General features: G+C 38.6%; 1 protein-coding gene across 5 annotated transcripts in view; it reads left to right on the forward strand.

The window, feature by feature from the left end:
• CARF (calcium responsive transcription factor) overlaps window positions 1-23,573 on the forward strand; it is a 35,718-nt gene extending 12,145 nt beyond the window's left edge. For 2 of the 5 annotated variants that reach the window (XM_082313747.1, XM_082313748.1), the window contains exons 7-20: window positions 2,063-2,183; window positions 3,116-3,259; window positions 3,716-3,949; window positions 4,348-4,510; window positions 5,488-5,563; window positions 9,451-9,581; window positions 10,625-10,991; window positions 13,355-14,048; window positions 18,420-18,463; window positions 19,786-19,952; window positions 20,373-20,426; window positions 21,637-21,793; window positions 21,912-22,116; window positions 22,837-23,573. In XM_082313747.1, the coding sequence (XP_082169873.1) occupies window positions 2,063-2,183; window positions 3,116-3,259; window positions 3,716-3,949; window positions 4,348-4,510; window positions 5,488-5,563; window positions 9,451-9,581; window positions 10,625-10,991; window positions 13,355-13,473 (1,355 nt within the window). In that variant the 3' untranslated portion in view covers window positions 13,474-14,048; window positions 18,420-18,463; window positions 19,786-19,952; ... (2 more) ...; window positions 21,912-22,116; window positions 22,837-23,573. Of the gene's footprint in view, window positions 1-2,062; window positions 2,184-3,115; window positions 3,260-3,715; window positions 3,950-4,347; window positions 4,511-5,487; window positions 5,564-9,450; window positions 9,582-10,624; window positions 10,992-13,354; window positions 14,049-18,419; window positions 18,464-19,759; window positions 19,953-20,372; window positions 20,427-21,636; window positions 21,794-21,911; window positions 22,117-22,836 lie in introns of all 5 variants that reach the window. The other 3 variants (XM_082313749.1, XM_082313750.1, XM_082313751.1) reach the window with 3 other exon arrangements.
• Window positions 23,574-23,807: the final 234 nt, after the last annotated feature.

Raw genomic sequence — 23,807 nt, forward strand, 5'->3', positions numbered from 1 at the left:
AGTTCTCATAAGGGTAAGAGCTTGTTTGAGTATTCTTGCCTAACTTGGAGATCCTTTGAAGAGTTTGTTCCACAGGAGCCAATAAACTATTCAAATGGCACCGTTTAAAAAAATTAAATACCTTTAAAAAGCAAAATAAACATCAAATACCTCAGCAGACAGATTTTTTTTTTTTTTAAATGAATGTGCAGACTTTACAGGTTGGTAATTACATACTCAGCTCATGCAATGCATATGTGAAATTACTAAGAGTTCATTCAGATATGAAATGAACAGGTTTTAATTGTTATATAGAGATCATGAATGACTGGAATGTAGGTTATGTGCCTGTTTTTTTCTTTTTTTATGAAAGTAACTGAAAAATTGAGATGTTAGCACTAGTTTTAAAGCTTGAGCTGTAAATTGTGAGGTATAAGAAAGCTAAGAACAAAGCCAAAACAACTTACACTTTTGTTTTTTCCCCAAAATGCATATGAGACATCTTCAGTTTCCTGTAAGATCTGCCTGATAAATTAGTTGCCCCACAGTAAGATATTTAAAGCAAAAACACATGTAGATTTTTTTTAAAGTGTTGTAGACTAATAAAGACTCGGATAATTAAGTTGTAATATTTTTTGCTTTGCTCAGACCCCCAAACAGGCATTATGTGTATTTCTAACATGTTGCCTTTCCAATACGTTTAGATTTAGCTTATAACTCCTCTATGAAATTAATTAAAATCCTTTATACCTGTAGAGCAGAGGCTGTAAATATGATTTACTGAACTGCAGTTTAAATCCCAGATAACTGAATTCTAAACTGTGCAGGAGAAAAGTGTTGTTGTTGAGGAATTTATCCCTTCTGCATAAGTGGAACCAATCTGTAATACCTTCCTTGTTGTGCTTCAGCTGTGGGGAAATATAGAGAAGCTGGGTAGCTCCCTATAGTGTAAAACATGCACTAATCATCAAAATCTTGATTGTTATTTTTAATAAGAATTTTAAATAGTTGATACTTTTGTAAAACAAGGGCCCCATCAAATTGGTTTTGAGACTCCTATTAGCAAGGACTAGTTTAAAGCTGTTGAAGGCTTTTCAATCCTGGAACTTTGATTTTAAGTTTGTTTTTAAGAAAGAGACAAGATATCTGTTTGTTATACATAATTATTTTTTAAATTTCCTACTTCTTTATTTGCATTGATTTTTTTTTTTTTTTTTATTTTTTATTTTTTAATGTCACACTCTAAGGCAATAAATCATTGGGTATCTTATGGATACACATTATGTTGCTGTTGTAATACTTAAAAAGGCTTTGGTTATATCACTTGTGGTATAGGTAGCTCCTTGCCTGCATACTGGAGTATATGAATTATAAATAAAAGATAATTAAACATGACGTGGAAGAAATTTGGAAGAAGTTCCTTTCTTGACCACTTTAATGCTATGCCTGTTACCCCTTTCATTAGAGGTGTGACTGGAAGAAGTCACTTACTTCAAGTTTAGAGCTAAGTAATATTTGTTTAAGCCTGTCTGGTTTTGTGTGGGTATGCCACATCGAAACAGTGTTATTTAGCAGATAAGATAGGTCAGCCTTGCAAGTAAGAATTTATGGGACAGCATGGTCTAAAGTATTGATTTAAGACAGGAGGCTGGAAATAGCTGCTGACCTTTGATTTCAGCTGTAGATTTTCTCAGTTATTTTGGGGATTATGCTTCTCTTATGTTTATTACCAGCATTGTGCTCCTTTGGCAACTTGCAAGGCTTGTTAAGTAATCTTGTAAAGTATTGGTGTTCACCAGGGCAGAATCCAATATTTTGCCCTCATATACGTGGCAGGAGTGTTGTGAGGTGTAGTAAGTTTGGGAAATGCTTTGAAAATGCTCTGTGTTCCGTAGATGCTGTGAGAGAAGCATTTGCACTGTATTTGAATGCTTGCTACACTTAAGTGTTCTGCCTTCTGAAGAGTCTGATGGTAAACAGAAATAACCGTTTCGGAACTCTCATCTTTTCTGTAGTTACTGTTTTACTGTAATGGCTTCAGCGGTTTCTTGAATAAATAGAGTGCATTACTTTCTGTTCCCAGGAAGCAGAGCCATTGTAATGGAGTGCCAATATGGGCCAAGGAGGAAAGGGTTCCAGCCCAAAAAAGCTGTTGAGCAGGAAAGCACTTCTGGCCATCTGTACAAAGCCACTTGTCCAGCAAGGTAGGAACTGTCTATAAAGCTGGAAGAGCTACTCAGCATCCTAAGAAAGTGTCCTTTCTGTGAGACTTGACAAATCACTGTTTGGGGGTGGTAGCTGATACGCACTGTAGCTCTTAGCTTCGTCTCCTTGATAACTTGAGGTTGATATTCATTTAGAGGGAAGGAGGAAATGTGTCCTGTTAAACTGAGTAAGGCTGAGATTTGATAGGTTGCCTGGATCCAAAGTAGCAGTACATCAGGACATGAAAGACAACTGGGAATCATGCTCTGCCTGAGCATTAGTTAGTTATTGTGGTGTCCTTTAGTGACCATTTTTGGTCCTAAAACTTTGTCATCTTATTTGTTGTTTTTCCTTCAGGCTTTTAATTGCACTGATATCAGTCAATCAGCCTAATTTAGCAGATGTCCTGTTTGCTGAAGGAGTTACAGTTCTTCCTGTTCACTGGGGACTTTCTCCCTATCCAACACTAATGGGTTTTTTCCTTGTCCTTGACTATCCTCCTCGGTGCTTGTTCAATTTTTACTGAGCTAAGAGTGTGTTTACCTGGACAGTTGCAGCTAGGTATGTATGTGCTCAATTCTGGCTTCAGGCTGGGTGAACTACAGCCTGTTCAGCAATGGTGTTGTGCTTTTACTATACTGAGGGACAGAGGATTTTTGCTGAGGTGCAAAATCACTCTGGCTGAGTGGCTTCCAGACTGGAACAGAAGTGTGTCTATATGTATCCATCTGCATCCGTCTCTGTTAATGTGTCCTTAACAATTTTACAGTTCTCTTAGAGGCTCCTCATCCCCTGCAACACTCTGCTTGAACTTTTTCTATACTAATATCTGATATGAAGTTGCTGGGGTTTTTGCCTTCCCCCTGAGGGCAAAGTGTACTGAAGGAGAATTTTTTTTTTTTTTTTTTTTATTCCCCCTGCTCCTTGGAAGGATCTATATTAAAAAGGTTCAAAAGTTTCCGGAATACAGAGTTCCTACTGACCCTAAAATTGACAAGAAAATAATAAGAATGGAGCAGGAGAAAGCATTCAACATGCTGAAGAAGAACTTGATAGATGCTGGCGGTGTCCTCAGGTGAAACTTCCACTTTCTTATTTATCTTGACAAATGAAGCAAAAGAGAGCAATAATTTGCTTGGTTTGCTTTATTTTTCACTTAGTCGCTTTATTAAGGCTCTTGCTTAATATCAATAGTAAAAAAATCCCACAATGTCAGTAAGACTTCTGTGGTTCCGGAGTATTTAGTTTGGTAAATGTGTTAAGCACCAAGCTGTGGAACTTCAGCAGATATTTTCATGCAGGGAATAGATAGAAATAGTTGTATTATTTGGGAGTTTGAGCTGGTTTATTTTGCACTGAAAGATGCGAGAGGGCCCTGAGCTCTGAAAGACAGTATCTTCCAGCTCAGGGGCTGTAAAAACTTAAGTCACTCTCACTAGGTTGTTTGTGATTGTCGGACTGTTGCCCAAAGAGACTCATTTTTTTGCCTTTGCTTGAGAATTGTGTGTAGAAACTCTTTCCTTCTTGCCAGGTGGTATGTACAGTTACCCACTCAGCAAGCCCACCAATACCATGAAATGGAAACTTCCTGCCTCCCTTCTTCACCATCCCATTTTTCTGTGTCTCCTCCTGAGGAGGAGGAGGAAGTTGTTAGAGATGAGAACTGTACTCTACCTTCCCGACTTCATCCTCAAGTGGCAGACAAGATCCGAGAACTGGTGTCTCAGGGAATAGAGCAGGTCTATGCAGTGAGGAAGCAACTAAGGTACAGAACTGTCTGGCATGCTCTCGGTCTGTAGTGCTAGATCTACTTCTGCATTTGATTAATTTGGTTTGCAACTCAATGGCAGTGCTGATGCATTACTGAATATATTTCCCATTATGGCATGAGAATCTGTTTTTCCCAGCTTTTGTCTTCTCTTTCCATTTCATTGTAGGTAGCCACTAAGAGCTGCTGTCCTCTTTAAAGTTAATTGAATAAATGGGGATTTTTAATTCCAAACTCTGTAGCAGATGCACAAAGAACTGGGTCAGATGATCATCTAGCTTGCTCGTCTTGTCATTGCAACAAGGGGAGGGAGAAGGTGGCAGTGTCTATAACAGAGGGAAATAGCACAATATATTTTAAATATGCATATTTTAATGTCCTTTAACATGTGACAGAAAGTATGTGGAAAGAGAATTATTCAAGCCTGATGAAGTGCCAGAAAGACATAACCTGTCCTTCTTCCCCACTGTGAATGACATCAAGAACCACATTCATGAAGTGCAGAAGTCCCTGAGGAATGGCGAGATGGTGTATAATTCAGAAAGTATCCCAGCAACAGTACGTTGGCCTTTGTGTTTCTTTTTTATTTTTGGAATTAAAGACTGGAAATCTTATTTTTCATTTTTACCACTTAGCTGTATTTCATCCAAAATTCTCTATGACTTTATATTTCCAGCAGCAATATTTTCAGTGGAATCTCTGGCTGAGCAAGATTGAACTAAATGTGAATAAAACCTTCTGACCTTTTTCGGTATTTATCTCATCAGTATTAGATTGCTATTAGTTGATTGACAAATTATACTAGTGCTTCATGATGACTGCATGCACTGGAAGCGATGTGGTGTAGAAAAATTGGCACGCATCAGAAAATTTTATTCATGGCTTTGTCGTGTTTTGGAGAAGTTACTCCTACTTTTCTGTATCTGAAAAACAGGGATGAAGTATGTCTCAGATGCCACCTAAATTAGGGCTTGCACAACATTTTGAATGTATAAATATTAATAAATGCACTTTATGGCAAGTGAAGTAAGCATGAAGTAGATACTTCAGAATGCTCAGTAACACTTACAATGTTGTTCCTTAATTTTCTTCCACCTATTGAGTAATAAGGGATGCACAGTGATCCTAATTTTCCCAGTTATGAGGCTGACTGCTAAGGAATTGCTGATTTAAAATCAGCTTTGACACTGTACTGTTAAATCATGCTGTGTCATCAGTCTCTTCCCTCTCCCTCTACACTGCTCTTCGCCCAGGTGAGTGGGTGATACTTGTTAGCTAGCCAAATGGTTTGACTATTTTCTATTTTAAAGACTTTGAACTGTCATAAGCAGACTTTAGCCTTCCTGCTATAGTGCATGTTAAAAATCTTTTACAGTTTTTTGGGTTTTTTTTGTAAACCAAGAGCTCTCAAAATGCATAGTTAAAAGAAAGTGTAGTTTTACACACTGTTTTCCTACAGGGCCTGTATTGAGCCTATGTTTCTGTAGTAGGCAAACTTGGACACATTCTGAGAACTGAGATCTTTTTCCTTCCAGCTGCAGTGGACCACAGACAGTGGGAATGTTCTCACAGAAACAGTGACTGTTACCTTTGCGTCGCCACCTTCAGATGGTAGGACTGCATTAATAACTTAGCTGTCTCCACATGTGATTTGTTGTATTAGCTGTGTCACAGAAGTTCAGTTTCCTTCCAGAGAGGTTACTGTTATGTTCTGTCACTCAGCTGAACTTAATAAGGATTATTTTGATGTGTCTATTATGGCATAATTTTTTTAAACTATTTGACTGCATGTGTGGAAAAATATATGTAGTTGTGGTGGGGTTGGCAGAAGTGTGGAAATTTATAAATTTGTCTTTTATTTAGCACCCTCAAGCAACTGAAGATTTTAACGAGATGGTTATGTGGAAAGAATATTTTGCCTTGGGTGAAGGTGCTAGTAACACCTGTGTAGACAGAATTAAATTCCTACTGAACAGATATATCTGTCAGGGCACACAATACCCAGGAGCCAATGGGTACTTGAGTTCCTTGATGGTTTGTGTTTCACATGTGCTTAAACATCTTGCTAAAAAGGACTTGAATGCATATTGGGATTCCTGCTTCTCACAAAGTCATCGGCTTGATGAGTTCCACCTGCTAGGATCAGGCCCTGAAAAACGAACGCTGTATTTCTGCTGTCAGAATTCAGAGCACTCTTTTCCGTTTTTCTTAATGCTTAGAATAGAAATAGAAACACAGATGTTTAGTGGCAGCAGAGCCGTGAGATAGTTTCTTCAGTTCTTTATGGGATGTAACTTCTTTATTAACGTGCGAAGCCAAATAGCATCTCTTCCCAGCGATTGCTGAACCACCTAACAAAGTATTGAACTTCCTCCCACTCTGCTGCAAAAACAGAGTGTAGATTTCTATAGAAACTTGGTTTTATGCATTCATGGTTGAAGGTCTGGGGTTTTTTGTTTTGGTTTGGTTTTTTTGAAGATGCTAGTTACACTATTTTTCCTTTGTGGAAGGTAGGTTCCTGCTACTATTACTTTGACTTCAAAACATGTACTAAAACAAAATACAGGTGTTTGTAACTAGATCTACTTGCTACCCACGTAGTTGGGATTACATATAGGCTGAGATGCTCTGCTGGATCATGGTGGCTGATAATAAATTTAAAATGAGATTATTCTGCCCTTTTCCTCAGGTTTCAAGGATATTTTGTCTAGTGTGACACCAGAAGAACTTTCCTGCATGTTTGTGGATGCTTGCCCCATCCCTTGTTTAATAGGTTTGATATGAAACTCATCAGAAGAGTTGTTGGCTTTTAGCAGGGATATGATTGCAGCAAGGTGGAAGAGCCTAATTGTTTGCATATGTTAAGATAATGCTGCAGACTTCTTAGGTATTTTTAATCTCAGTGGCACTGCCAGCTTGTTTCCTCATTTAACTGGAACATGGTGGTGGGTACTTTTTGTTCCAGACAGCTGATAAAGTCTACAGGGACCAAAGGGGCGCTGCCACAGTTGTCATGTTTAAAGATTTACTCGTGTCAGCAGTTATGCTCCACTGTGGTTCTTGCCTGAAGAAGTCCTAATGTGTTTGGGTTTCTTTCTTCTTTGGTCCCTGTCACTCCCTGATCTATTTCTTATCTTTGTTGTAGCAGGAAAAATAAACCCCTAGAGGTTTGGCTCACTATGTGATTTCTCCTAAATGACTTGGTGAACCTGATTTACACGGAGCAGTTCCATGCACACCAGTGTGTTTACAGATAATAAAAAGGCCAATGTTGGGCTTTGTTTTGTTTGGGATTTTTTTAACTCTTATTTTACCTGTTGCTGCAATGGATCGATTTGAACTGGAAAGCATCATGTACGCTTAGTACTCTTAGGGTAGGCATTTCAGTGCTGACAACTGTCAGAGGACAAGAGGTAGATTTTTAGGCTCAGTTTGAATAGTGCCCCTCTTTTTTAAGGAAATCTTGTCTTTTAGGAAAAAAAGGAATTTGCAATATGAGCAGACTTACTGTGCTTAAGCCTGCATGTCTATGTTAATATTTCCATTACTGTGCTTTTATGGAGAGACACAGAATAGTTGTGCCTTCAGCAGCTGTGACAGAGCTCAGCAGGGATGACTTTTGGTATGAACTATCTAAGTGCTGGAAAAGGTTCAGGAAGACCAATTCCTGTTCTCTTTGTCTTTCACAGATAAATTTCTAAGGCAAAGCAGCCTATCAAATGTGTAAGCATCCATCCAGTGACATACGGAATTTTAAAGAAAGCTAGAGAATTGGATTTGTTTAGTTTTCTGCACATGTGCACCAATTCAGTGAATATAAGCAGATATTCTAATTCCAGCATATCTTGTCTCCACTTAAATATGTGGGTATGTGTTTGTCCATGTTGCAAACACATGTTTATAATTGTATTACAAGTCTAAGCAAAAAAAGAAGCCTGACTTTGGAAAAATCAGCTCTTATTAATGTATGTGAAGTGGTAGCAAGGAAAAACAACACTATCTTTTCAAACTACTGTTTGTATACATTTTCTTTTTTTTTTTTTTTTTTTTTCATTTCAACTTGTGCCGAATGTGGACAAGTTTACATTTAAGAAATCGAACAATAACAGAACTAAACCCAGTTGCTTGTTCTATTGTTGTGCAGAACTCCATATCTCCATGTGATACAGCTTTCTCTGTTCTCTCCTAGGTGTAAGAATCACTGTAACTATCAAACTTAAGTGTGTTCCGTTTTACATCTTTTATGAAGTATAATGACAAATGAGATAAAGTACCCTTTTTTTTTTTTTTTTAAACTTCCGGCATTCATACTGAATGCCCATGCAGTGTAAGGAGTGGGTAGATCAGGAATTGAACTATTAGCTTTATTCCTAGGCATCTTGGTGTAGAATACAACCTAAGGACAGAACTACCATCTCATCTCTTTCTACATGAGAATATTCATGTTTGCATATGGGTTCTCTCTATAGTATTAAAAAGAGCCTAAATATTTGATGTAGTTGTGTTCAAGGAGATCTATAGAGTGTATCTTAGTGGTCAGTTATGATAGAGAGTTACAGTTTGCAAATCAGTATATATGTTGAAAAACGTATCTCCACTCACTTAGATCGCTGGAAACTTTTGTATGATTTCCTGCTAGAAAGTTTTTTGTGATTGGCCATTCTCAATTTTTTTCCATTCACCAGGTTAATCTACATGCGCAGGGCAAGCTCTTCTTTTACAGTTATAGCAGTGAAACTGCGAAATAAGAGGCTAAGCCATGTCTACTTGTGTCTGGATAAATCTTATCCACAATGTTCTGGGTGGCTCAAACAGGAAATAGAATGATCCCATGGGAAGTTTTCTTGCAGAAATTGCTACAAGTGAATCTCAATTTTTACAAGTCTTCAGGAAATGTCATTCTTGCATTAAATAAGAATTTTGAGGATATGATGTAATCTGTAGGCTGAAAGGCCTCCAGATAAATGGACATTTGGTGTGATATTGCATAGAAGTTATCCTAATTCCACAAAGATGTTTGGAAGGGAGTGGTGAGACTTAGAGGATTTCCTATGTAGATTTTTATTTTGGAAGACAACACTTTCTTTTGATGCTTGTCTGTTATTGAGCCATTATTGACCCTGTACTGAGATGTATGTATTGTGAAATTATTTGATTGCTGCTTTGATAGGAATGTTTCAGCTTTTATGTTATAACTAGAAATTCAAAGCACAGGGTAGGTTGCAATTAATTTGCTCTCCAAAAAAAATTTATTGGTGCTTCCTTTTTTACTCTGAATAGGCACATACAATCTTCCTACAGTATTGTCTTTTTCTCGTGCTCAGCCTTTTTTCTTTAGCCTCCAAGTTATTCTGCAAAGAGAACAGCACATATGTAGATACATGTCTTTTATATGTCTATATTGAGATTGAAGGGGTTTGTTCAGTTCGCAGGGGAGGCTTTTAAATGGGAAGAAGAAATTTGTCGTAACTGTCTGCATCCTCTCTGTGGCACTGTAGGGAGCTCAGCAGGGGAGTCAGTCGTCACCAAAGCAGAATCCAGCCAGAGCGGGGAGTCCTTGCCACCAGAAACAGCTCAACTGTTGTCTTCGCTCTCTTCACTTCAGCCCAAGATATTTGCACAACTTCAGGTACAGTCAAGTCGTTTACAGAACATCAAATGTTCTGCGCTGGGAATGCTGAAGGCAAGCTGATAACAGCAAGTTCCCTCTCAGCTAATGATCCCAAATACTGGCTAGGTAGCATGGACTTTTAAATAGCTGTCAACTCTTACTTTGGCCTCTTTTGCATGTCACATTTAGCATATAACTGTGGTGCAGGGGATCCCACTGCCATCTTTTGACACTTTGAAGTTAGGGTCTCTTATGAAGGCCAACCCAAGAAGATAAAGGTGGTGGGCTTCTGCCTCAAACCAAGCATCTATTCATTTGCCACATGGCCCAGTCATTTCATAATGAAAATGTTGCAAAACTGAGGGGACATAAGTCAGACTTAATTATTCTTTTAAAATCCTCCTCCAGCCTCTTAAGAAAATATGTTAAAATCCTAAAACTGCTCCCAGCTTAGATCTGTGCACTTCCAGGTTGAAAGGCTGAAGAGTGGGGTAAGAATGTCATGCTAAAAGAGCTTCTTCTAAAGCTCATCTCCCTTCAAAGCTGACTCTCTTAGCCTTCTTCCCTAACTACTTCTTTGAAAAGCTACCTTCATACTTCCTAAACCCTGATAAAATACATGATCTCTTCCCTAGAAATAGAGTCTGCAGTAAGGTGCTGTTCTACTTGCCGTTTTCCTCTTTTTCTGGAGATAGCCTGGCTCCACCTCACTCTTTTTTTTTTTTTTTTTTTTTTTTTCTTTAAAGCAGTGTGCTTAGCTTTTAGTGCTCACCTCTTGTGGGAATGGGCAGTATCGGAGAATGATTTGACACTGAGTGTCAATTCAAAATTAGAGCTTTATGGTCATTACGCAGTCTTCTAGGTGCTGCTGGATACCATTGTCCTAATTGTTTTCTAATGCAACTTTAGCTTAGGGTTGCTGGGATTGACTGTTCAAAAGAGATGATGTATAGGAAGTCAGAAGCTATCCAGTTCCAGCATTGCAAAATACATGCCGCTAAATGCAAATTCCTCCTGCTGTAAATACGGGTATGTTCGTATTTCTGCATTCTCTTTCACAGGGATTACAGCTGCAGTCAACTCTTACCTCCACAAATGGATCAACAGCCCTGATAGCTGTAAATAACCATTCCCCTCCCAGCCCTGCAAGTCTCCTGGATTCCATAGGGAGTGCAATAACCAACCATTCTTTAGTACTTAGTCAAGGACACAGTCTGCAAGCGGGGGCTAGCCTAACACAGCATAGCGCTGCTGCCTCTGCTTTTGGGACTCCACCTGGCTCTGATCAGAGTCTGGTCACCATGGGCCAGTTGGTAGCAGTTGGAGGGGTAGATGACTCCAGAAGCCTAGAAGGAGGAGTCCATCAGATTCTCTTGGGAGATGTACAGACTATTCCAGTACGGATTGTGGACAGCCATCCAGCACTTAGTAAGTTGCAGTCTTTCCAATAATATGTAAATATAGAAAATACGGTGGATTTTGTTCTGTGTGTCTTGAAGAAAGGAGAGAAATGTGTTGATAAATGGGGAACTCCAGCGTAGACTTCTTTCAGCTGATTCTAATTAGTTTTTACGGTGAAAACAAGCTGACTGTAAAAGAAAAAAAAACAAAACAAAACAAAAAAACCACCAAACTGAGTTTTTGCTGTTAAATGATGACTTCTTAGTTAAACTACTTATCACTTTCTTTGACCACATACCAACTTATTTGATAAACACAATCTTTTTGCCAAAAATCCCAATATTTAACTAAAATTATGATCTTTAAAATAATTTTTTTAAAGGAAAATTAAGAATAGAAAATAACCAATATTGAATCTAGTTAGAACTCTTTGGAAAGAAATGTGGGGGTTTTGATGACTTCTTTCTTTGCACCAGCCCAGCAGATTTCTGAATTTTTTTTAATAAACTTTTGCTAGGATCGTGTAGCCATCAATATGCTTTAGCAGTAATCAGTTGGAGTTGCATGTAATTGCTTGGAATTTCAAACTTCTGTTTGAAATTACTTTTTAAAAAATACTTAATAAGCACCATAAATAACTTTCCCTCTATCAAAATAGAAGGCTCCTTAAAACTGGTGTTATCAAATATAGATACAGTCTTTGAATTCTCAAGCATGGAACCTGATTGAGAATGAAGGATTGCATTCTCAAAGAATGATTTCTAATTCTTGGTGAAGAAAACCTCTTAGATATGGGGCATATATAGATCAGTGCAGCATATCCTTTTGACTTTCCCGAGAGTCTGAAATGTTAGCTGTGCAATGCTTTATTATTTCTGTATTATATTATCTTTTCTTGTCATCTATGACTTCTAAAAAGATGACTCCTGAGTAGTTTTGCAGCAACATCTAGGTAAAGGTGTGCTAGATCATAGCCTACACCTTTGTAATGCCATAGTGATAATTATCTCCATATGTCCTGATGACTTTTGCAGGTCAGCAAAATGTAATTTGTACTAAATTCTGTAATATTCTGAAAATGGAAAGATAAGACTACATGAAGAAATAAAAAGAAAATAAAGGGTACATGAGGAAATATACTGAAATTCATACGTGTTAAAGTAATATTGGGATATTTTACTGTGATGATACTGTCAAAGTTAAATTTAAGGGGTTTTCTGCCTGCTGTACTTAAATGTCTGTGTAACTGGTTGTTTTTCCTTTTTATAATTGAAATTGACTAATCTCCTGAGAAATTCTGTTTTCATTCAGGGTAAAAGAATTTCAGAGAGGTTATCAAATGCGCCTCCTCCATTCAGTTGTTTAACCCATTTGTTCAATCTAGATATTGATGCTGCTCAAAAATTTTTGGAAGTGATGAGTTTTGTAAGTGAATTTTTAAAGAAATACTATTTTACGCAATAGAATTGTAGTCAAATATAAAATTCTATAACTGCAAGGACTAAACTCACTGTTCCTTTGGGATTTCCTTTTTTTTTCTGCTCAAGGTCTCAGTTTATCATCACCAGCCTGAATTTGGAAATTATGAGAATATTGGTGCCATTCCTAAGTTATATGGAGGAGTTGCCTATAAAATGCACAGATACTTTTTTTTTTTTCAAGAGGCAAGTTCTTTGTCTGGAGAGGAGGAGGACAAAAAACAGTCTAGACTGAAGAGAGAATAATGTTGCAGAGCTTATTTGGAGGAAACACCATATACTTGAACTCTAGCAGTTCAGGCAGTGTGTATATCAAGATATTTTTTTCTCCTGTGTGTGTGCATACGCTTACGCACATGTGCACTTGGTTAAAATTATTCTGTACATTCTGGATTTTCTCTTACCCAAGTGCTAACTTAAGAATAAGCTATTTCCTGCTGAAAATGTATGTGCAGTCATTGAGAAGTGGCCAATCATGCCTGAAGTGTAAGTCATTCTCTAAATCAGCATGCTTTAGAATTAATTTTTTTCGGCAATAGCACCTCCATTCCTCTTTCGCCTGGGGAAAAAAAAAAGATGGTAGCTTCATTTTTCCACGGGAAAGAGGAAAGACATTTTGTGTGAGCGTAATTTTATCTCTCCAAACATATTATTTTTTTAATAAAATGATTTAAATATTTTTACTTGAGGGGGCCCTTACTGCAGTAAATTCATGTCAACTTGCAATGTCTTATAGCACAGTAGAATGACATAACTGGCTGTCAAACTAAATAGCAGTTAACTTCACAAATGCCTTACCTATTAGCTTGAGTTCCTGTAATATTTTTCTTTTAAATGCATACAGTTATTGGGGCTGAAGGGTTATCAGTGGAGTGTGAACTTCAATGTTTGATTTTTGTTTTGTGTTTTAAGCTGAAGAAAATACAGAGGGTGTTATCTGTGTGAGCCAAGTTAAACAAGAACCAAGAGAAAAAGCATTGTCTGCGGAGCCAGATAAAATCAGAGACTGCCATAGTTCCTCACCTATTTAAATCTTTGAAGCCTGAAAGGATTTTTCAAATCGGAGAACTCTAAATGTCTTGGAAGGAAAGGCAGGTGCTCTCAAAGTAACGCCATTCTTTTTAAGCTGTATTGTGACATTCAGACTAGGCATATTTTACACTAGTTCTGACAGACAGCTGTTTTGATTCGTGACTGATGTGGCTCACTGCCAATTCCGGGTCATTCAATTGCCCTGTGGAACGCCACCTTTCTCTTCTGTTTCAAGTTTTGAGTAATTTGGATGGTATCCAAATGGCCCATTTTGGTCGACATTTCTGAAGGTCTTCTGCAGTTTAATTCCTTAGCTTTAGAATGCGGATCACAATGCTGGGTTTGCTTTTCTCCTTGAGACCCTCGACTGTTACGGCACTATAGAGACCATAGAATCTGCCAACTCCAAGACCACAAAATCCAACAGCAAAGTGTATCAATACAGCAATGGTTGTGACAAAATGAAGGTCCAAGATGCTAAATTTCAAAGTGATGAAGGACACGGATGCTTAAGAAAATGCAGCTTTGACCTGATCATAATGTTAATGGTGTGAAGATCAAGGAGAGGAGAAAGGTGAGGTTGCCAGGTGAACATAAGGTTGTATGATGAAGAAAGGTGTGTGAATTTTAACGGTGAATGTTTTCAGCTTTGACATCTTTAAACTTATGTTCTGGCTTTATAATGAGGTTCATTGCTGCATGCAGCCTTTGCAGTGGTGTACTATATTAGCAGTTGGTCATAACAACTAAAACCAGTTGTCTTGTCTCATGGAAAATGATTGATGCTGCCATTTCAGCTTATCTACCTTTTGCTTTATGCACTTATGCTGTCAGCTCAGATAAATATGATTTAGCCTGCTGCTGTTCATGATTTAGGGCTTATGGATACATTACTAACGAAGAGAGGCCCAAGAAAACAAAGCAAGTAATATAAATCCAAGCAATATGTGCAAGTGTGCTCTCACTATAACATTCAGAAAAAAACCTCATCTTTTTCAATGGTGGTAGCTTCTAAGACTGAAGTGGTCTGTATTACTTAAAATAATTACCAGGAATCTTTAAAAAACTAAATATGATAAAGAAATATGTTTTAGCAATATTTAAGCCAAAGCCATAATAAGTGAGAAGCACTGAGAGCCATAATAAGTGACAAGCACTGAGTTGTGTAATCTGTGACAGACATGTTTTTTTAAGGAAAAAAAATACGCCTACAAATAACTTGGCATCCATTTAAAGCAGTAAATGAAATGAAACTGATGCCAACATAGATATCAAGTTGAACATGACATTGTTTGTTTCAAATGTTGAATTCTTAGAGCAACATTCAGAGTATTTTGTATACAGCAATATCAGCAGTTCTGTTATTAGTTGCTACTAAGTGGGTGAGAACTTGATCATAAAATTAGATATTTTTTTCTGCATGCTGTACAAGAATGCAATCTGAGGACTTTCTCTTTTTCAGACTTAAAAAAAAGAAAAAAAAAAAAAAAAAAAAAGGAAAACAACCAAACCAAACCAGGAAAAAGATTAGTTCATTTTTGTAGAGGAGAAAGTGTTAGGAATATTATATGAACATGAAGATTAGAATTTTTAAGTTGTTAAATTTGTTAGCATACATTCAAGGCATTCACAAACATCATCTAAATAGTGGCCATTTGAAATTAATTTTTAATTTTCTTTTGAGTATTTAAAGCTAAAACTTTCAAAAGTCTCACATTGAACTTGGGTTCCTAATACCTTTACATGCAGCATCTGTTAGGTAGGTGCTATATCTTAGTCTTACCTTAAAATATATTAACTTCTGTGAGGTTAACTAACACTGTTAATGCTGTTCATTTAAAGCTAATGTTTGTGGGTTAGCTTAAATTAGAATTTTCCAACAGGATCATGCTCTTATTAAATAAGAGTGAATATTTTATCATGCAAGTGCATAGAGAATCTCCAGTTCTTTGGAGCCTCTCATATTTAGTTTCTACACTGACTTGTTTTGTGGTATGCCTTACTCATTTCTGGGTAGGTAATATCCCACAAAGTTCACCCTTTTGGGTTTTTGTTGTTGTTGTTGTTGTTAATTGTGAAAATATGTCCAAAACGGGTGTTCGCTGCTGCAGTCATAGTTCTGGAGCACACGGGCAGCAGTCACCTTTTCTTTTCCACCTCAGTTACTATATACCAGAATGGGTACCTCCTTCCATTCTCATGTGTTCAGTGATTCCATCACCTTCAGTTTTTCATAGAGTTTAAACTAATGCATTCCAAAGTACATCACCTTTCTCAATATTACTCATTTTTTGAGAATTGTTCCTCATTTTTGAGAATGCTTATTCTCAAAAGAATAAATTACAGCTAAAGATTACCAGCAAGAGGTTATTTCAGTTTTAGTTCTCTTCAAAGCAGACAATACATTTGTGGTTGGAGTAAAAGCTTAAGGAAAGAGAAGTTACATTTCCATCAGTTCTTGCTTAGTTCCCTCATTAACAGATCAGTTCTGTAACAGTCACTGTTCTTCCCACCATGAGCTACAGTCTCATCCTGTGCTGAACAATATTTCTGACGGTAATTCTATTTTTGGCTTAGTGCTCCCAGCTGGAGGAAATACTCTTTTAGTCCATCTTGAATTACAGGCTGTGAATTTAATTTTATAATCTACCCTGAAAACAATAGAACAAAAAGTTGGGAGAAATTTAAAGAAGCAGTAAAAAATTAGTTGTTTTTAAAAGCTGGGTATGAGAGTTGCAATTCTGTTCATCAAAAAATTTTATTTGAAATGCTTCTTCAGCCAATAGTCACATTTTCACAGAATTTTGGTTCTTTGTCTTCCAAATACATATTCCAGTTCATTACTGTGTTTATTTCTTAATTTAGCATAACCTTTCCTCTTTGAAAGAGTATGTTTACATTTGTTTTGTGCATGTTGCTAATGGAGGAACACAAACTCATCACCCATATCCAGTCTCTGTATTCAGCTTAACACCTTAGTTCACTAATGTCCACCTAAATTTTACAGAAAAGATTATTATGTATACAAAAAAAAATCACGAGTAAACAATACCACTTTCAATGCACTTAAATTTGTTTGCATAGAATACTCGGGGCTGGTTTTTCAGAGAAAGCTGTGTAGCTTGGTGCACAGTAGTTGGTTATTGCTTTGTGTTGGAATTGTAGGTGTTTTTCTGATGTTTACTTTGTTTTCTTGTGGTTTGTGTTCAAGCGCTTATTTTGCAAACCTACAAATCCTGAGCTTCTACAGTACTGTAAATGAAAAAATTATTTTCCAGTTTATCCTCGTTGTTGGTTACCCGTAACAGTGATTGGTTGGCTTGACAAGAAGGGCTGCGCTTATGTATGTGCATGCAAAAATAATTTTTTGCTAAAATGTAGAGAAGACATGAAAGGGCACACATCCATAGCTCTCATTCAAGGCTGGCAGCTTCTTGGATGGAAACCAGTAGTGTTAATGAGTCCTTTTCGTGCTGTTCAAAAATCCAGACTGGGTCATGTGGTATGAAGATTGTTGCAGTTTGTACAAAATTTAGAGACAAATGTCTGTATATGTATGTGTGTATATATATATTTATATAGTAACTTAATGTATAATATTCCTACTCAAATGTAAACTGCTTTTTCTTTTAAAGTAATGGTCTATGTTGTGGTTTTGGGGGCTCATGGGGAGAAATACAAGAGCTACTTGAGAGCAGTGGTTTCTGGGGATGAAGGGAGAATAAGTAGGACAGCTCCAGGGAGACCTGGTGGAAGAAAGTCCTGAAGGTGTGTGAGAAGCAAGGGTCCTGCAGGGAGGGCTGGAAGGGGCTGCACTGGGGGGGAGCTCCGGGGCCCTGGAAAGGGATTGCGAGCCCATCGCAAAGGCTCAGTGCAGTTCCTGAATCCATCCCAGCAGGTGATAGGGTGAGTTCATGGTAGGAATTTAAAGGTATGGAAGAAAAGGGAAGCCTGTCCTGCCCTCAAAACCAACAGAGCTGCTTGACTTTTGGTGAGTACCAGAGGCACCCATTCTTGTCTTCTAATACGAAGAAGAAGCTCTTCTTGGACCTTCAACCCAGGAGCATAGACTTTTCCTTTACATGTTACCAAGGAAAATACAGCTTTTCTTTCCAACTGAATTAACTTGCTGCTCTCCTCATCCCTCTGACTGCAGCTCTGTCTACCTCAAGCACGCTCAGTATCCACCCAAGTCTCTCTTCCTTCACACTTACGAGGGCTTCCACCCAAGTCCCATGCCCTCAGGCCCTCCAATTCCAAATGTTTTACTGTTACGCTGTTGAAGCAGCTGGTGAGTTCACTGCACAAGCGAACACTGGTGAAATTTGTTCCTGTCAGTTTTTCTTCCTGTCTCCCCAGGATCCAGTCCATATGTTCCTTTTAATTTCATTAAGTTTTTTCCTTGCTTGCTTTGGGGCTTATCATCCTTACCTGGATGTGTATCAGGCAGCCACATTTCACAGAACATTTGTTACATTCACAGCAACTGAAAAGATTTCAGAAAACAAGGAGAAAAGGATAATTTCTGCCAGCTGTTAAGGCTTTATACTGGGAAACCGGACTCTTTCATACCACTTGAGTTCCTGATTCTGGCTGTGGATAGTAGCTGGCTGTTGACTTGTCTGTCTGTTGGCAAACTTACAATTTGCTCCCTTAAGCCTATTCAAACAGATACGTTCTCAGAAGGTTAGGCAGGAAGAATCTGTTCCATTAGGGATAGAAAGTGTGGTATAGCTGAGGATGGCGCTGTGAAAAGTTACTGCTCTTCGTGGACCTCTGATGAGAAAATTCTCCTTGATCTGCCCTTCCCTTCTGAACAAAGCTTTTGTAGGAATAAACTTCAGAGCCTATCCCATCAGTAATGATTATCTTCTCCCAGCCACAGTGCATCTCATTAATGAATGAAAAAAGCGTTGTGTAAAACAGGCTGTGTTGATTTTTTTAGGTCAGAAGCTATCCAGCAGGTCTATCCAACAAGCATCAACTAAGGTATGATTTGGGGGGAAGAGGGGAAGGCAAAAATCTCGTCATATGACAGGAGTGTATGTGCATTTGTTTGTTTGTTTGTTTTTTCCAATGTAAGCTGTTGCACCTTAGTGTCTCATTGCACATGACAAATGATGTGAAATGAAGTGATTTTATGTGTTTTCTGGAGAGTCTTCAAAGGAGTGGTCATAAACAGTACTGCTGTATCACAGAAAGTATTAGTGGGTGTTTGTCATCTAGGGCCCCATCCTGTTCTAGTACAGAAGGGGTTTAAAAAGCCTGGAATGCCTTCTGGGGACAAATACCGAGTGTCCTTGTCCTAAGGAGTCTTCCCTGGACAGAAAACAAGGAGCATTGGATGCTGTGAGGGTAATTCTCATCAGTAATCTGTTAGCCCGTGCTAGACAGAAGAAAACTTGCAAAAGGCATGCATGTGATAACCTCTTCATGGAAAAAGTTACCTTTGGATGCTTGATAGTTTTAAGTGATATATGAGTAAGGGATTTTAGGGGGGGGGGGGGCGGGGAAGAAAATGCAGACATGAATATTGTTGTTTGCATGTAGTGCTTTAACACAGTTTTAATTACACTTGTTAAATGATGCAAATATTTTAAGGTACATATAATCAGATCTTTTAATGTGGATAATTGGAATTCATGTTTTTACTGCTATCCTTAGCTCTCTGCAGTGCAGCTCAGTTGGTCATTTGGCAGGTACTGGGCTTCTGCTAATGACAGCCTGCCTGTTTAAATAAGAGCGTGCTGTTCTAAGCAAATTAAATTTCTCGCTCCTCCTGATCTTTTTTCTAATAGAGATTGATAAGGCTCATAGGAGGATGAAAATCTGTTTGTAGTATAGTGATTTCGTAAGAGTTAATTTCTGGGTCCTCAGTATGGAGGAGCTAGAGAGCAAAAACTTACATACTGTTGGATCTGCCATTTGGTCATTTTTCTAACGTACTTGGATTTCTACAGCATAAGCTACCACTAAAATACTGTTAAAATTTTAGCTCTATCCTTTGGTTAACTATTGATAGTTTGGTGGTTCCAGGAAAGATCAGAGACTTGCTTCTGCTCTTTGTGGAATAGTCTTTGTCTCTAGATCCTGTTTAAAATGTAATTAGGTATGGCAATCAAATGGCAGCAGGAGAGCCAGAAACAGAGATGTGTGTATTGGCAGATCAGTGGGAGAGGGAGGAGTTCAGTCCTAGTGTCCTCATTCCAGACTAAGATTCTCTGTGCTAGTCCTGAATGCACCCCTTGAGAAACAGTGATGATTTGTCTTTGTGTTCTGACATAGCTGTTCTTTCTGCTTGCCCATTCAAGAAGTTGTACAAGCCTGCAAAGGACACGGAGATCATGAAGAAAGTGTGTAAGATCTTATGGGAGGACCTGCAGGAATGGAACAGAGGAGATTAAAGGTTGATGACATGACTTCTATAAAGCCCACATTCTTTGGTGGGAGGAAGAGGATTTCTCAATAGAGAATAAAAGTAAATCTTCCTTTTCCGAAGTATTAAAATTACTGTGTCTCTCTGATCTGCTTGACAAGATGCCTAGTGTTTGGACAGATCTCAATGTTTTTACGAGTATGTTAATGAATACTTATCCATGTATTGCCATCTTTGCATGTCATACTGAAACTGTAGGCCAGTGATGCCTCCCAGTCTTTGTATTGTCTGTGTATATTTTCTTAAAGTAAATGAAAGCTTGTTTTATAAAGAAACAGTGGAGAGCTTTTGTCTGAAGCCCTTTCAGATACATGCTTTTTACAGAGTAAGCTTTAACTGAAAGTGGATAATGTTGTATTTCTGCAGAAATTTCTTATGATGAAATGCTAGTTTATACTTCTAACCCTGTGATAACCTAAAACAACCAAAGCCTTTTCCAATTTTTTTTTTCTTTTTATCCAGAACAGGAAGCATTCCAAACTGTCCTTCAAAACCACCGTGTTCAGAGCCTCAAAGGTTTGGCACTTACGTTCCTCTGTAGGTGATCTTCCATCTATGCTGCAAATCACTGTGCTCAGGGTCTTCCATAAAAAAAGAACAGCAATTATAGAACCAGACTTGCACAGGGGAAGGGGTGGGACACAGGGATGACACCAGAATCCTTACTTACCACTTCTTCCATCACATGAGGGCACTTCCTTTTCATTTGCATAATCTGACCTGGTCACTTGACAGCATGTCAATAACAATATTTGCAAACGATAGTTTGATTTTAAGTATCTGTGTCACGTCAAGTCTAGATGTGACAAATTTTCTTTGTGCTTGGAATTTGCATTGGTTTAGTGAATGATTGGTGTCATAAATGGTCAAGTCTCAAGAACTGACAGAGCCTTTCGGCTGTGAATTTGGTCTTAATCTGAGCTCTAACTGAGCTAGGGAGAAATTCTGAGGCTGTGCCCATGTATTCTGCAGTACTTGTTGAGCAGAAGAAAAATCTTCAGTTTCTTCTGGCTCCCAAGAAGAGCTGCATCTGTGTTTCTACCTGATGCAGAGCTGTTCGTATTTATCTCCTCAAGGATGGCTCATGGAATTCTGCTTTGCAGCTTAAGGGAAGATAGAGGTCTCCCTGTATGAAAACTTGATGGTCAGTATAAACAATCCAAGTGAGTTGGGAGCACCTAAACAGTCACCTTCAAGTATGCTGTAATTTAAGCTGTGTTAGGATTGACAGCTGGTAAAAGGAATAAGCAACTGAAGAATATAATGGTAAAAGTAGGCATTCTTGCTCTTCACATAGTACCCTCCTCACATGGTACCTTTTCTTAAACATCTTGAGAGGAACACTGGTCAGCAGTGGGAGGAAAACAAATCTCAGTTTCTTCCCTCTCCCCCCCCAACTTACAGTTTAACAGTGGTTTCGCTAATTAGCCACGAATTTGGGCTAAAAAATAGCTTCTGTCCTAGATCTAAGTGTAAAGTGTTTAATTCCTAAAGGATCATGCTAAAAATTGAATTGTGCTTTGTCAGGTCACTGTTCTTTTAGACATAAATTTAACTTCTCACAGACGTTTCTCTTAAAGCTAAAATTAAATAGGAGGGAGAATTGGAAATTAATTATTTATGTTTATTACAGGTTGCAATTTTCAGTTTTCTGGAGTGTGCAGGTGTTTCCTCCTTGGCTCCTACTTTTAGCTCTTGGTTCACTATGTGTTGGATGTTTCCTCAGGATCACTTACCTCTGAGAGTACTCCAGATAATCGGCAAGAGACTAGAACAGAAGAGGAAGTGAAGTTTGTAAAAAGCTGCTTGCAGGAGATAGAAAGCTCTCAAAGTTACAGCTCAAGATTACAGTTTCTTCTGGCTGAAGTGGTTCAATTTAAATGGTAAATGTTTTTTTTAATATACACCTTCTTAATTATTGATTTTGGTGCTATTTATGTTCTGAGCTCACATCTAATAAAAGCTAAAATGGTAATCATGTATATTTGCTTTTATCTTTAGTGCACTAGTTATCTTCTGAATGCGAACTCGTGTAACAACTCCGTGTTCTTGGCTGTTGACAAAGCTGTTATCACATCTGAAGTGTTTTGTACGTGTAAGGAGATGGAGAAAGTGGAAACCTTGACCTTCTTACTTCCACTGAGAACAGATGATCTGTGGAAAGAGGGCTTTACCAGTTTTAAATCGGTATCTTCACAATAATTTGGTGGGTGCACAGGTTTTTCATGTCTGGTTCTAGTGCATGTCCAACTTTGAACATAATACAAAATACCTAAAATTACCTCTCACTGGCTTCCCCATATTTTTTTTTTCTCTTACCACTGTATTCGTACTCAGCACTTCTTGGGAGCGGGGGAATTGCTTTAACACTTCCTCATCTACCACTTTTCTGTCTTTCTCCCATTGCCTTTTTCTCCCACCCAGAGCAGCGCAGAAACAAAAATTTCTTTTTTTAAAAAACTGCTCTATCATCCTCAGTTTCCCATGCTTGGGGATGAATTTCCTCTCTGCTTTATTGTGCTGGAGGTTGATTCTTTGCATGACTGAAATGTAAGATGCTGTTATGTTTTGCTTGAGGAGGGGAAGATACTGGGGTGAACTCCACTGCCCCCTTCACTCCAGAAGTTCTTGCAGGAAGCACGTGCCACAGGTTTTACTCCTGCACCTGTGTCTCCAAACAGGCCAGCACGACTGCAAAGTTGTGCTGATGAGAGCAGCATCTTGCACTACATATACCAGCAAATTATCAGTACAAATAACTATGCTGCTCCCCCTTATATTGTTTTGAATCCAGATCAGTCTGTGGGTCTAGCCCATTGTGCACCCCACAAATGACTCTTTGGGCAACACTTGAAGGGGAGCACAGGAGATGGTCAGGAAGTTCTTAATCTCCAGATTTCAGATTATGCTTCTGTATTGGGTGCAGGTGCCCAGCTGTGGGTGGCGCTGTGGAGGACACAGCTGGTTCCAGCCAGCTCTGCAGTGGACCCACTGCAGGACGCAGCTGAGCTCATCAGTGAAGCTGGTGGCACCTCTGTGAAAGTGTATTGAAGAAAGGGCAAAATGCTGCTCATCAGAGAGGAGTGAAGAAGAAAGTGAAAGAAACAGTCCTCTGAGCATCAAGGTCAGAGGAGAAGGAGAAGGAGGAATTGCTTCAGGTGCTGTAGCTGGTATTTCCGTGCAGCCCACAGAGGACCCCGTGCTGGAGCAGGTGGAGGTTTCCTGAAGAAACTGCAGTCCACGAAAAGAGGCTACGCAGAAGCAGGCTTATGCTGAAGGACTGCAGCCTGTGGAGAGGACCCATGGTGGAGCAGGGGAAAAGCGTGAGGAGGATGGAGCGATAGAAAGGAGCTGTTACAGACTGACTGCAACCCCCCCATTCCCCTTTGCCCTGCTCTGCTTCAGGCAGGGGGGAGGTAGAGGAGTTGGGGGTGAAAGTGTGAAGTTGAGCCTGGGGAAAGAGGGGAGCATGAGGGCAAGGTGCTGTCTTAATTTGTATTTGTTTCTCACTATTTTAATCTATTTTAATTGACAATAAATCAAATTAATTTTCTGCACATTGAATCAAGTACTTGAAATTTATATCTGGACTCAAGTCACAATGGAAAATACTTAGTGATTTCCCTTTGATCACTGTGAGCCATTATTGCCTTTAATTTTTTAAGTAGGACACAAAATGGATCAAATTTTAATTTTCAAGAAGTCATTCTGTGTGTAGAAAGGAGTGCACCTTGTTTGACTCAGGAGTTGCATTTTTGCATGAATTCTGGTTAGGCCTTTCAAGTTCTGCTTATTCACCTTTGCACTAGAGTAAGTTACAGCTGCAGAGTCAACTCAGGAACAGGTCTAATCCATTACATTTCTGCTGGAGAAGAACACCAGCCCTATTTTTACAGG

The sequence above is a fragment of the Platalea leucorodia genome (genome assembly GCF_965183815.1).
Source record: "Platalea leucorodia genome assembly, chromosome: 5".
NCBI lineage: Eukaryota > Metazoa > Chordata > Aves > Pelecaniformes > Threskiornithidae > Platalea > Platalea leucorodia.